Source organism: Patagioenas fasciata, chromosome 4 (assembly GCF_037038585.1).
Source record: "Patagioenas fasciata isolate bPatFas1 chromosome 4, bPatFas1.hap1, whole genome shotgun sequence".
Taxonomy (NCBI): Eukaryota; Metazoa; Chordata; class Aves; order Columbiformes; family Columbidae; genus Patagioenas; species Patagioenas fasciata.
This window is the reverse complement of record NC_092523.1, coordinates 74,126,380-74,141,388: the sequence shown is the minus strand read 5'-3', so window position 1 is coordinate 74,141,388 and position 15,009 is coordinate 74,126,380. Positions and strand designations below refer to the sequence as shown.

The 15,009-nt window shown below is 36.8% G+C and overlaps 1 protein-coding gene across 1 annotated transcript in view; it reads right to left on the bottom strand.

Moving 5' to 3' along the window:
* The window catches only part of COL25A1 (collagen type XXV alpha 1 chain), a 304,703-nt gene that overhangs the window by 129,256 nt on the left and 160,438 nt on the right, over positions 1-15,009 (bottom strand). Inside the window, exon 6 of the mRNA XM_071808204.1 lies at positions 1,022-1,048. Within this exon, the coding sequence (XP_071664305.1) occupies positions 1,022-1,048 (27 nt within the window). The remainder of the gene's footprint in view (positions 1-1,021; positions 1,049-15,009) is intronic.

Here is a 15,009-nt window from a genome sequence, read left to right as displayed (position 1 = left end):
AATATTAGTTGCTGATACATAAATGATACTAACAAAAACAAACAAATTAAAAAAATACATTGCGTAGTCCAGTCTATCTACAGTCAGCACGTAAGCTATCAATCTGCTAAAAGAGGAGATTAGAGAGAAAGCCTATTGACTAGAGGCTGCAAACATTGCAGAAAAGTTACTTAGCAGTAGAAAAAGACCTCAAGGAGCACAGGGAAAAGTCTTAAGAGAAGAAAATGGGAGCTGGCACTTCAAGTTAGCAAGTTGAGCTTACAGAGGAAACAGGGCTTGTAGCATATGGAAAGATAGAAATGAAAAGATGTATTCAGGGTAGCAAAGAAAACAGCTGTCCTAGAAAACGAGAAAGAGAAAGGGGAGTAAAAACAATAGCATGAGGAAGTGCAGAAACTGGATTTTCACAAGATTTTAATCTTCAAAGAGCTGGGAATGTAGACTTCCAGGCTCATACATCCCAAAATATGGATGTACAGATATATACACAATACATGCAGATTTATGAATATGTTGTATAACATTAAATGTTATTTCTAACTTAATTCAAGTAACACCTCCCTAAAGATATGGGGCTGTTCAGTTCTAATCAGCCAACAAAATCCAGGTAGAGAAATTAAAATGCAAAACCGAAGAACCCATGGAAAAAGAAAACCAACAAGAGCTACACATATGCCATCAGAAAGAGTGTCTTGCTGTTTGAAAGACAGCATCAAACTACCCTTGCGAAGCATTCTCTGAACTGAGCACCCAATTAGGAACATCTGTCTTCCAATGTAATCCAGACAGAAAATGACAAGGAAATGGGAGTAGCATGGCTGTCCTCCATTGCCTTGGATAGACACAAAAGACTAAAGCAGCTTTTCAACACTCTGTCATAATCTACGCTACTGAGGCTGAAATAAGTTATGCTGAAGGAAGCCAATATGTGATTAATATACATTTCAGCACGAGCAATTAAAAAAGCAAAGAAGGAATATGTGCAAGACCTAATTACACTGGTTTTGAACAAATCACCTACCAGCTTTCCATCCATACCAATCGGACCCTAGGGTAATCAAAAATCAAAACAAAATGGAACAGTTAAATCACAGGAACACTGAAGATAAGGAAAAATATACAGACTTAGGGAATACTGTGGGCTTTAGAAGATGAATAACTCTATGTCAGCAGTTTAATGCAATACCTTAAAGATATTTTGAGACTGAAGGCACAAGAAAGAAACAACAAAAGAAGCAGACCTAAGACAGAATAATTGAAAACAGTATGGTGGGAAGTAGCCAGACAGTAGCTGGTGTTCAAGGCAAGACAAGTTCAGCTTGTAATGAAGGAACTGTTTGGCAAATCACAGTGGCACAACATAGCCAAACATATGAAATAATGCATCTGGCTAGTGTATTTTTCTTTAAATAACTGAGAAAACAGAATAGGTAGCCTAGTTACTGAATGCTTTTGTAACACAGTTACAAGATGAAAAGAGCAAACACTTGAAATCTCATAAGTAATCTGTATTTAAATTAACATAATAACGATCATAGAATCATAGGATGGTTTGGGTTGGAGGGGACCTTAAAGATCATCTAGTTCTAATGCCCCCGTCTTGGGCAGGGACACCTTCCACTACACCAGGTTGCTCAAAGCCCCATCAACGTGGTCTGCAACATCTCCAGGGATGGGGCATCCACAGCTTCTTGGGGTAGCCTGTTCCATTGCCTCACTGGCCTCATGGTGAAGAATTTCTTCCTTAAATCTAATATAAATCTACCCTCTTTCAGTTTCAAGCCATTACCCCTTGTCTTATCACTACATGCCCCTGCAAAAGCCCTTCTTCCAAGTACTGGAAGACTGCTATAAGGTCTCCTTCGAACCTTCTCTTCTCCAGGCTGAACAACTCCAACTCTCTCAGCCTGTTTTCACAGGAGAAGCACTCCAGTACTCTGATCATCTTGGTGGCACTCCTCTGGACTTGCTCTAACAGGTCCCTCTTATGTTGGGGGCCCAATAATGATGATGCTTATTGAGCAACTTCAGCTCACACAGTTCAATGAAATAGTAAAGATTTCCACCTGTAGCTGACACTTTACAAGTTACTATTTCCTTCAGAGTCCAGAGGCTGATTTCAGTTATATGGATACAAATTCTAGAAAGGATTTAATATGGATGTATGATGTTGTAGCTCAATAGCTGGTCCTATATCAACCGCATGTTTAGATGTTTAATTATTATGTCTTCTGACAAATAAAGTCAAGTTACCTTTCAATGAGAATGGAATAAGAACAGACAGAGTTGTTTTTGTCATTAAACTCCTATGTTAGACTGAAACTGTGAGCTTTCAGGTCTTGCTGAGAAGAGGACACATAACACATTTGCTGGTTTTATGCTAATCCATCTTATCCTTGCTACCTTTTGCCTCCTTTCAGACCACTAGTTCAGCCGTAAGCAAAATTCAAAATGTAATTGTTTAGTCTAAATTGGTGGTTCTGCTGACTCCTTCACCTAGTAGTATGTATTCTACCTTCTGGTATAGGTACTAGAGTCACATGAATGAGTAAGCTCAACCAACTACCAAAAGGTAATGAACATTACCAAAAAGTGACACTACCTGTCCTCTCCCAGCCTAGATCATGGACACAACTAAAAACTCCAGACATTCCTGGTATGAAAGAGGACATCAGCTGGATGCACATATTGTGGAACTCACGGGTTTTGGTACATTGTTGTCCAAGAAGCCTGTGCATTAACCTCCTTGTCAGATCCAATAACAAGTTACTGTGTCTGGGCAACCCTACAGGAATAAAACTCCTAATCTCTCCTTCCCTGCAGCTCTTACTGTGGTTTTCTGTCACATCGTGAATAGATGACACACTGAGAGTGTAAAGCAGGTCACAGACATCTTGGTTATCTGCATGACCGCTACCCTTTTTATGTCCTAATGTCCTGGGAAACCTGGTGACTGTTGGGATGGCCTACCATATCTTCCAAATGTTATCTCTGAGCCAGTTCTTCCTGGGTATCCAATAAAGAAAGCAACACTTTACAGTGCATTAACAGGACAGCTTTTATTATTATGCTTCCTCAATGCCTCTTGATCCCACATGTGCAGCACACATACAACACTTACTAATTTTCTCATCTTTAGCAAATTTCTAAATATGGTACTGTACACCCTCAAAATCAAGGCAATTCTGTAAATTATTAGCTTTCCTGGATTTTTCTAGCACTGTACTACAAGACATTTATCTAGCAATATTTACACACACAGTCTGTTGCAGGTGCAAAAACAAAGGCTGAGTTGAACCTTGGCTATGAATACATTTCCTTCTAGGAAGCAAACTACAGATATTACCAGCTAAAACACTCAACAGTAAAGTTGTGGTCAGTATATAAAGTTTCCCAGAGGGATGTGTGGGCCAGCATCTAAATTTAACTGTTTTGTCTGCTGCAAGCCTAGCTCAAAAGAGTTAATTATTCTTATAATGAAGGAATACAGAAAAGAATTATACAAGTATTTGTAGAAGGAAAATTCATTACAGGGTCAAACTGTTGGCTTAGAGGGACCAACTAACAGTCCTTGTGGCTGTAGCAGTACTTGTATTTTGCATATGAGCACCGTTTTCAGGGAACATTTCTTTATCATAGAAAAAATACTATTTGTGCTCTCTTACAACGCTAGGTATTTGAACTACCGTTACATTTTTGCTTTATCCATGTTACATAGTTCATGCACTTGAATTACAGGACTATATGCAGTATCTTGAAGAGTCTCAGTAAAGAAGAATTAGATTCCCAGTAGGCTGAAGAGATGCACCTGCTCACAACTGAAAATAATAGCAATTTCCCCTATGATTCCATTTGTATCAGGATATTTGGTCTGAAGTCTAGGAAAGTCTTCTGGGATTTACTTTATAGAACAGAAGAAAGAGAAATTTCCTTGAGACATACTATCCTACAGGATAAAAAAAATTTCTCTCTAAAGATAGGAGGTCATTACTGTGAAAATCAATCATATTCTTTCATTATAAAAACACTGAATCTTTAACAGCAAAACACTGTAATTTCCTTCTTTCCTCAACTAATTATTTCTAGTGTTGGGAAGAAAGAGAAAACACTTTCAAAAATGGAAGAAATCCGAGTTTCCACAACTGATACAGGCTGGGTGAGAAAGACAAGCTGAAATAGTACATGAGGCTATTTCAGGATGTGTTGAAAAAAATCCTGTAAATGACAATATTTATTGAAATTCACTATGTTATTGCACTGGAAGCCTCACAGAATACTCAAAGACATTTTAATTTGATTTGAAAGAAAGACTTCAAACTATAGTCTATTTTTGACTTAAACTTGATTGTCTCCAGAGCTGCACGCTATATAGTTCAAACTACTTTATTATTAGCTCTCTAAATAACTGCTACTACAGATTAACATGTAATTTTGACAAGTACCAAATACACGGTCTTTTATAACACATTCCCCACAAAACTTTTGAGAAAACTAGACAAGACAATGCATCATGTAAGAAAAAGGAATGAGCAGGTTTATACAATAGACAGGTACACTATTCTGTTCACTTACTGTAGATATTACAGAGGGTATCGAAAATGTTTCTTCTGGACTATGCATTTCCTTTCTAGGAAATTCCATTTTTAAATACATGCTATTATTGGATACAGTGTTACATAGACTCTTTCCAAGATCCTCAAAAGCAAAGATTTTTATTCAGTAGGTTTTTTTCTTCTAAATATTACCCAACTATTTATTGAGCACTCACTACCTATCTAATAACCTTAATATGGAAAAGCACATGTGAGGAAGGGGAATATGAATGCCATTTTGGTCTGGTTTTGTGAAAAGTAGCTTACACTCCTGAAGAATACTGTAAATATACTTCTCAAAGAAACATAATTTTAGTCAAATTTTGAACACTACACAAAATCAGTTGTTTTCTGTTTAAGCATTATTTTTACAAACATGGATTACTCTGCAAGTAAATATTTTAAGGATTTTAGAGGTTATTGCTAGAAATTGAATACTTGAGCAAATGCATGAGAAACCTTTAGAGTGTTCCTATCAAAAAGATAGCCGGTATTATTACTTTAGGCAGCTTTACTGCAATATGTTGGATTTTTTTTTCGATAATCCAAAGTGAAAAGTGAAGATAAGAAAAGTTATCACATGTTGAAATCTACTATGTGATAAAATAATCTTCCAAGGGAAGGCAAAGAGGAAGATCTGGATTATCTTCGTACTCTTAACTTCTCTACTCATCCTTCAGTGACCCTTTTCATTTAAAGAAAACTCTTCAGAAGACTGAGTTGGGAACCAGGCGATACATAAACAGAAAACAGACATTATTTCTTCTTTATAAAGTGCAGACCATCCTCTATTTAAAGGATTTTTAAAAATAAAGTGGATTGGCATATTTTTAGAGTGCATGTTTTGAGCAGGTTTATATTCATTGGAACTATATAGAGAAATATATTTGTTGCAAACACATTCTTTTGATATTGCAAATTACTCCAATTCTTGCTTTCTGTATGAATAAATTACAGGCAGACCAGTTATCATCTCCAAATTTGTAACGATTGTCCAAACTTCAATGTCTCACTGTTTTTTGTAAGTATTACATGCAAAATCAAGTGTTTTGGAAAAAAAATTCCTCTCCCAATGAAGCTCATAGGTGTCTGAAATTCTCTTTATACACAAAACTATTACAGAAACAACTGCATCACTGAGAGAGACATGAATACAGAAAACTGAAGAGAGCCCCAGAAATGCCATGCTAGATTGTGTTTCAGTTTACTGCAACTTCATGACACAAATAAGTGGCTAAGGTTATTTCAACATTTCTGATGGCCAGTGTTGGCCCAACAAACAATGCTAGTGAGACATAACAATACCAGAGCTGAAGTTGGCCAGCATACAAGTATTTTCTGGACTCAGTTTGCAGTGCACTGAATTAAAAGTGAGTTTTCTGTTGTCAAAAAACAAACAAACCAACCAAAAACGTTTTAAGGTAACCCTCAGGAATTTTTAAAAAATCTTTTAGATCACACATTTAGCAGTTTTAAGATAGACTAACTTAAACTGCCACAGGCGCATTTTGGAATTCAGAAACTCTTATCCTGATAAAATTATGTGACTAAACTGGTCCACTTTTCTAAACAATCTACAGTAAGCTTGATTGTTAATTTTTTACTTGCAGCTGCCTGAAAATCTCTTACGTCAATACATACACAACACGGGATTCAGAAGAAAGAATCTGGATTTATAGCACCTATGAGCTGCATGACAGTTACTACGGCAGACTGAGTTTAAAAATACCTGTATGGAAAACCAATATCTGTCTCAGAGGTTTGCAGATCATCCCCACTAAGTTCAGGTAAGGTGAAAGACGACACATTGCCTTTTAAAATCACCTAATATAGTTCATGATTGATAGAAGCTAAAAACGCCGCAACTGTCAGGTTTCCTCATCATGATACCATTAAAATGATGGATCTCCATGTCTTTCTTTTTCTCTCCTTTGGTTAATTACGGGTTTATCAAGGCTGACTTTAATTAGATGTAATATGGTGTTCCTAGCAAGGTTATATAGCTCCTAGCAAGTCTGATGAGATTTCTTTTTAGTGAAGTTTTGTTGTAGAGCTTATGTGGGCACTGAGTATGATAAGCTTGTTAGCTAGCTAAATTTCTCACACTGAAGAAACGTTATTGGTTCTTTTTCAGTCACTGAAGTGATTGCTGTTAAGAGCAACGTGAGTGAACAGCCCAGGTACAGAAGTCACTCCAAGCTGGGGAGAAAAAAAAGTGCACTAAATCAATGGGTAACAAGTCTCTCTGGTCAGCAATCAGGACATAACTGAAAACAACCCAAATAATCCAGATCGTTTTGGATGGAGACAACTTTACTGTGTAAAGAACTACAAAAGTACAAGAAAGATGAGCCTGCTGTCTAAAACCCCTTTACCACAAAAAGCAAAACTACTGACGAAGACAAAAGAAGCACTACAAGGCTCTTTGAAAGAAGCCCATTTCAGAACTTTCTGAATTCTTCCCTTAACAGTTTCTATTAATATTAGCTACTACCAGAGACATGAAACTCACCTAGATGAATCAACACCTGGAGATTAAGTAAGTATAAATGTATTCCAAGACAGGGATTTAGTGTTTTAAAAGAAGGTTTAAAAGACAAAAAATCACAGCACAGGCTGCTTGATCTTCTTGGCCAACAACTTATGGGTCCCAGCTGAACTGCTAGAGCCTTAATCTCATTCAGCCTTCAGAAACAACAACTTGTTTTCTCCTAGACTCATTCAAAACACTGATGAAAAATTAATCATTCAAGGTTTGAACTACAACCCCTCCCCAAAGAAGAAGGAGGCGCATTCTTAAGTCTTACTAACCTCACCCTGTAATTCCAGGAATCTCTCATTTGGTTGCAAGCCATGTATTAAGTCTCTCATCAAAAATTCCTACAGAATTGCCCTTATCAACAAGGATCTCAAAGCATCCCCTGGAGGCACAGAAGAAGAAACTCAGAAGTAAGGTCCTGATAGAACCTGGAGAATGATTAAGGCTCCAGACTACACCTCCATCAACCAGAAAAAATACAGCATGCCTAGGTTAGGTTCTCAGTATTAAGACTTCAGTTCATGAGCATAAACGTAATCAAAAGTTTTTCCAATTTATATTTTATACCACCTGTCAAGTGTAGTGCCTTCAGTATGAAGAAATATGCAACATGCACACATAAAGCAATAAGCCAATGCTAATAGTGAGCTGCCAAGCAGAACTGCCAGGAATCTGACACATATTTGCTGTTCTTATTACAGAAAATAAAATGTTTGCATTTTTTCATAGTTTTTAGTTTCTTTGAATTTCAAGACAGAAAAGAACATGTGACCTGAAGCTATGAATTTTGGAGTGCCTCTAGTGTCCATATTTGACTAAATTAGACAATAGAAATCATCAATAATGAAACAGGATGGAAAATGAGGGACAGTTTTAAAGGTTCCAAAATAAACCAGAAATGCCAGGAACAGTCTCCAAAACTTCTCCTTAGAACAACATCACTCTAGATTACAAGATTCCTAGCTGGGAGCCCTACATGCAGTCTGAATGCTCTAAGAGCTCCTTTGCAATTATAAGATGGACTGGTTATGTCTAGAAATAAGCAATTTGGAGAAAGAAACATTGTTCAGAGTTTGGCTATTCAGAGAGTGGCTGAACTACAAAAAAAGCACCACATATGGTAACAATAAGGGAGTACAAAGAGTTCTGTGGAAGAGAAATCATAGTCACAGCTTCTCAAAAGCATATTTCGCAGCTGAAAAACAATTGCCAAGATACTTTTTGGTTTTGTAGTTTATGCAGGAAATCTGACAGGCAGTTTCTTGTGGTGCAGATGCATTTTTGAGTATCCAAGCACTACTACTGCTCTTTCTGCTGAAATACACATGTAAAAATCCATGAGAAAGAATTGGGTAGATATAAGTCGGAACATACTCTTCTAAAAGACTCTAGACTATTTCTCATGGCAAACATCGCACACATCACAAGTATACAGGAAAAAAGGGAAAAATATGACTGTGAACCTCAAATGGCAAAGCAACTTTCGCTTCATACATCAGGTTAGCAAGAAGTTTATTTCCAGACAGACACTGTTTTTCTCCTTGTAGCCTACACATCTCATCAGCATCTGCAACATTTGTACGGTAATATCTGTATGACAAATTACGGCAAAGTGAAACTACTCTTGACCCCAGAAAGAGTAAGAGCAACATCGTAATTCCCCATTCAAGTTATAGTAGAGAATGGAGTAATTTTTTTGTGCATTTTTTTGTTCATTTTAAAGCAATTATTTACCACTGAATAACACTGTTTAGTGCAGACTAAAATTCCAAGTACAGCTTACGTAAGTGATACTCAGATACTTATTCAGGAGAATCAAAAAGAAAAAGAAAGAAGATTGTAAAATGAACCTGCCTAATCTTGGCAAACAGTATATGGTACAGTGAGTGGAGAAACAGCACCTTGTAACTGCCTACTGTTAAAAAATGAACTGTATTAAAATTGTGATCTTAAAGCGCTTACCCCATATATTTCACCCATCCAAAATAACAATTTTATGAAGGATTGCAGAACTTTATGCTTCCGTAAAGATACTTCATTATGCTACCAAATTCCAGCATAGCTTAACAGGTACTTGAACACAAGGAACATACACACAGACCAGAGAGAAACCTCCTACATCCTACCCAAAAGTTCTCATTTCTCCTGAAGAAATTGAAAATCCTGTATCCACAAGTAGAAAGCACACGGCTAATTCATCAACGCCAACATCATTGCATGAATATATTTGATGTGGCTGGTACCATGTTGATGAGAAAACAAACTGTGAGAAATGTCACTTCTCAAAAATTAACTGGCTACCGTTCAGTGGGAGATAGATTGCTGTAACAGCTGTGGCACGATGACTTTGATGAATTAGATTTTTGTTCTCCTGGAATAATTCTGAAGAATCTGTCTCCACACACCACCATGGTAGCAAATCCATTTGCTCACTGAAGCCTCACTAAAGAAAAATCTTTCTTGTTATCTGTGTTTCAATGACTTTACAGAATATGAAAAAAAAAAAAAAAAAAACACATTTAAATTCAGTCAAACTCTTATTTTGGTTTCTACAATTCTTGTCTTTTCAGGGAGAATGAGGTCCATTAAAGAAAAATAAGAATATTGTCTTCTGATAACACGGTGTCATAGAGAAATAACCTTCAGAGGCCAATTTTAGACCTTCCCTTGGTTGAAACCATCAGCTTTGGAAGATTAGCAAAACTCAAGAGCTGGTAGGTAAAATGATTTTGCTCTTTAAGGACAGAAGAATGTGACCTTCACGTTCCTTTTCTCCTCCTGTAGAGGTGCATATTTTCAGTGGGTCTCCCAGGGAATTAGGAAATAATACGGCTGCCATAGAGATACTACAACAACGGAGATCAATCAGAGTGAATGCATCTCCATACAAGAGAGAAAAGAACAGTTACAAAGCGTTAAAGGAGAACAAAACAAAAACCCAAGGTACTGAAGTGTTTATAAATAAACATAAATAGAAAACTCAATCTCTTTCAACTGTCATGTGGTCGAAGAAAGCTTTGTTTGAACAGTTACAGGACAACCAAAATGCCAGTGTTCATACCTAGTCCCAGTCCATAAATGCAGTATTTTCATCTGGCATACAACAAATGAAAAAAATATTGTACAGATGCGCTGCATTAAAACTTTAACTCCAAAGCAGGTGCATTCAGCTATGCACTGCCATATGTGCTCAAATACTAGAATATAAAATTCTTCACATGCAAGCTGATTCAAACACTTCTGTCAAGTACCTACCAGATTTAAAAGGCACAAATATACACACAGCTAGTTTAAAGACACCACTCTTGTCTTAAGTACACTATAACCTGAATCGTTCTTTGAAATTTGATGGTGCTGCATACAACTCTGTCCCCCACAAAATGACTTGGAAACAGTAAATTCTCAAAATGCGTAAATCATTATGGAAAACCTATGTGAAACACACTTTAAAAAATTATCCTATTCCAGGAAATAAAACAGAATTCAGGGATGCACTGTAACCTTGTTAATCCTTCTTTTTCCTGAAATGTTTCCCTAAATAATTTTAAATGATGCAACACCTGTTCTATTTCCCCAATTTAACTAGGGAAACAGAATGTAGCAGTGAAATAATTTGTATTTTAAGAAAGGAGTATTTCTAGCCATTGAAGAAAAATTTTTACATAAATTGTGCAATAATCAGTACAAAAACTTGGTTTCCAGAAGTAATGTTTAGTACCGTGACTATGAAAACAAAATCATTACACATGTAATAACAGAGATTATAAATCACATAAAGTGCTCAGACAGGCATACAGCATATTTATTTGCAAGTCTGTGCTTTCACTAATGATATCATTTTAACTGGGGAGCTGAATGCTACCTCATTTACTGCCTTAATGTCCTGTTCTACTGACCTCAGACTCAGTCCTAATGGCCTTTCAAGCAAAACACTGAGCACGGCAATCTAAACCCAAGATGGAACATTTGGAAGTTCATGACAAGGTTGAAATGGGTTAAAGAGGAGGAAAATGCTGAACCTTACATTAGATATGTATTAGAAGTGCTTGAATGAGTGTAGATGCAACACCATATCGGCTGCCAAAAGATTTGAGGGACCTAGAAGTCATATTGCTGGGTAAGGAAATGGAGCAAAAGACAGAGGAGGAAGAAAAGAAGCTCAGTCAAGAATGAGTCAATAAAATAAAGGAGCCAGGAAGGGAAAAGCCTGGAGCCATATGTTCACCACCTAGATGGAGTGTCTAAAGGGAATTCTGCTTTGCTCTTAACTGGTTCTACAGAGACTACTGAGAAGATGCTGGAAGAATCTTGTCATTTTGATTCAGAGCCTCAGCAGCAATGCTGCTTCTAGCTACTTCTGCAGTTCTTTCTTTTGTTATAGGTGAAAGGATGTACAGGTCAAATTTCCAAACAATTTCTCCTGCCAATTGTTTTTCTTTTATGGCAAATTTTATGTGAAAAGTAGCAGATTTGTATGTGTTTGTGTTTTGTTGTTATTTTTGTTTGTTTTTCTTTTACATTGGAGAGCAAAAGCTCATCTCTAAAAAATCTTCCTGTTGAGTTGATCCCTGTTTTCCTCCTCAAGCTATTTAGGAAAAGCTACAATGCTTTTCCATACTCATCAATCTGCTTTTTAAAGCTTGCCTATCTAGAAACAAATTCAGAGATTTTTCTACTTTGATTCTGAAATCCCGTTTTGACTCCAAGTAGAGCCCGTGTCTCATTGCAGTCAGAAAGTCTTTCCTTCTTCCTTGACAACTGCTGCCGCACAAACAGAAACAAGCAAAGTCAATCAACAAAACCTTTAACCAAGAAACAAGCTACTGAAATCACATCAACCTAGAGTATAGAACATGAGCTACCCCTCAGCAAAGAAAATTGGCAAATCCAAGTCTGTCATATCTATGCCTTTCAGAGCCATACTTCAGCAAATCATACACTCTTCACACCTGTTTTCTAATTTCAGTCAAATTAAACAAGTTAAATTGGAGTTCACTAGAGCTGAACAAGTGAATCCAGAGACAATATACAGTTGAGTGAAATATCTATTTAAATCCTAAAGCATTTACCAATTTCATGAGTCCATTTCAGCTCAAAATATCTAGAATATTCTTTGAAGTTTTGTGAGTCCACACATGAATACATCCAAATAAAACATTTTCATGGCTTTCTTCTGACATAACCAGTTTCCAAGATTATAAAAGGATTTTTGCAGAAGCTGGTGACAGCATGAAGAACAAAAATATGTCTTTGCATTCCCATCTAGGGAGAAACAATTTGCATGTGATGGCAATACCAGATTACACTTTACATACCCTAAGGGTAGAGAGCTAAAATGAGAGATTCCCTACCGTATACAGAGCGGATTAAAAAAATTGATCCACACAGCTGGAAGTGGAAACATTGAGGTCATTTTCTCTTCAGAGACTGGCTAATCAGAGTACCTGAATAAAAATCACAATCCTCACTCAGGACGAGTGTCCCTATTAAAAAAAGGAACCAGGACTTGCACTTTCACAATGACTGTTACTGAACTTTTATTACTCTTTGTGCTTTTGGAACACTTTCTTCCACCCTTCACTCTCACCTATGGAAAATTGAAGCACCATTATCATCCATCCTCTGAAACTAATTGCAAATGGAAAACTAAGATCATTGCAACTTCTGGAGACCAAAAACTCAATGTACATGTCTAACACTACTGAACCAAAATATGAATTTGAATGTAAGACTTAAAACTCCAGTATAGCGATACAACTTCTGTTTCACAAAAATCTATGTACAAAGAAATAAAGAATTTCCTTAGCAGCCACAATTTGCCTCCTGATTTTTCTTCCTCATAGGTCCTAATTCCACTTTGTCCTCTCATGGTAATTAGTACTTATTTTGGAGATGGCTTCTTTGAGAAAGTCTTGTTTAGCATGAGCGAAAGTAGAAAAATCTACCCTTACCTTTGCTTATTTCAGCTGCAATTGATCTGGTAAAATAAGGGACTGTTACAGAAAAAATAGTATGAATTTTTACAATCTTCAATTTTTTCCTGCTTTACTTCACTTGCTAAGAATTCCAGCCTTCTGAGCAGGATTAAACAGGAATTTATTTTGGTGAGAACATCACGTAAAGATATCAGCAAGAAACTGATCTCCCAATAAAAACTTATTCTTTTCAACTGATGACTGCTCATGCGCATAATTGTTTTTCATCATGCTCCTCTTGTGAGGCAAAGCAGAGAAGAGTTAATTCCCTCTCATTTATACTGGGAATAGCTACCATGAACACGTACAAAACTACCTAAAAAGAACTCTTAACTCAGTGGTTCTCTGTTAGATTATCAGTACTGTTCAGATCTCAATATCAGCAAAACCAGTAAATGCTAATTGTTTTACCTTAAGCCAAAGGGAAGGGGGTGGGGGGGAAAGAACCATTTTGTGAGGGTGATTTATGATCTGTATCCTACAGAACCATGGAAAAAACTTCCAATTGGCATTCCACTGCTTCTATAAATCTTTCTGATCAGACAAGTATGTTTGCTTTCAGAAACTGCTTTAACTAATCTTGATTTTGAAACGTAGCTAAGAAAATGAAAACAAGGGCAGTCTAAACAATATCCTAATATTTTCCTTGTGATGCAAGAAGCAAGATGTATACTAAACGTGCCCATCCCAAATGTGACAAGAAATGGAGAAAAAATACTTTAAGGTGTTATTCTATCAGCCAGCTTCTTGTATTAAAAAGAAACCCCAAAACATAGAGCTTATTACCTTGACAAATGCTACCCAAATAATTTCTAGTGTCATTACTGGATGACACTAAGTAGTGTGGGATGTATGAAAGAACTTTTCGACTCCCAGTAGGCAAAAAGTTCTTCATTCAGCTTTGTAAGAAGAAGCAGTTCGGGTGCCTGCCTGCTCCAGATGTTCCCCTCCTTGTATCGCCTCTCTTAGAAATGGGATTTGACTGCAAGGGGAAGCTGGTGTCCAAACAGCCTCCAAGAAAACACTTCTGGAAATCACAGAATCCAACCACCTAGTCTAGCAATTTATGAACAAGTTTCTTTAATGGAATTTTACGCCCCATGACCTCAGCTAGGATTAATGACGCATTTAAATTCCTGCTTAGGAATATTCATCTGGGAGCTGAATGGGTAGTAAACTTTTACATACCTTTCAGCTATATCATAAGTCTGAATGACAAATCCAGTGTGAAAGAAAATCACACATCGAGTTTGCAACCCTCCTTCAAGATGAAGGAATCGATGACTTAAAAATTCTTATAGGGCAGTTTGGGATTTCCTTTCCCATTTGTGACAGACATACATAGTAACTGAAGACCGGATTTCTACTGTAAGTGATTTAACATTTTCTTTGAACCTCAATTATCTTGTGAGAAAGTGACAGTTCAGGCTGATTTTAAGATGCATTTTTAACTATCACTGGTTAGTCACTCTACATACATGTGCAATTGTCAAACACAAGCTGAGAAAAGAGGCCTAGAATTACAATTCCCATCTATGTCTATGTTGGGAAAGCATTTACAACACCAAATTTTGCTCCAAGGTAGTTTGCTTCATAAATAAATCTATTTCTTTTACACTGAAGAGTTTTATTGGTGAGGAAGTGACTGGGAAATTTCAAGTGGCATGCCCAAAGGCAAGTATGAGTGATCTCAGTGACAGTTCAAGCATTAATTATACCTGCCAAAGCATAAATGAGAAAATCATAGCTACAGCCTTCTGCATGCCACATGCTCAGCTGCCAAGCTGAACTCAGCGGAGTAGCCTAGAGAGACCAGAAATTTTATATACTGTCAAATAAATGACAAATCAGCTTAATTCCTTTCTCTACATATACATGCTTTATTATGGAAGAAGAGAGGGTA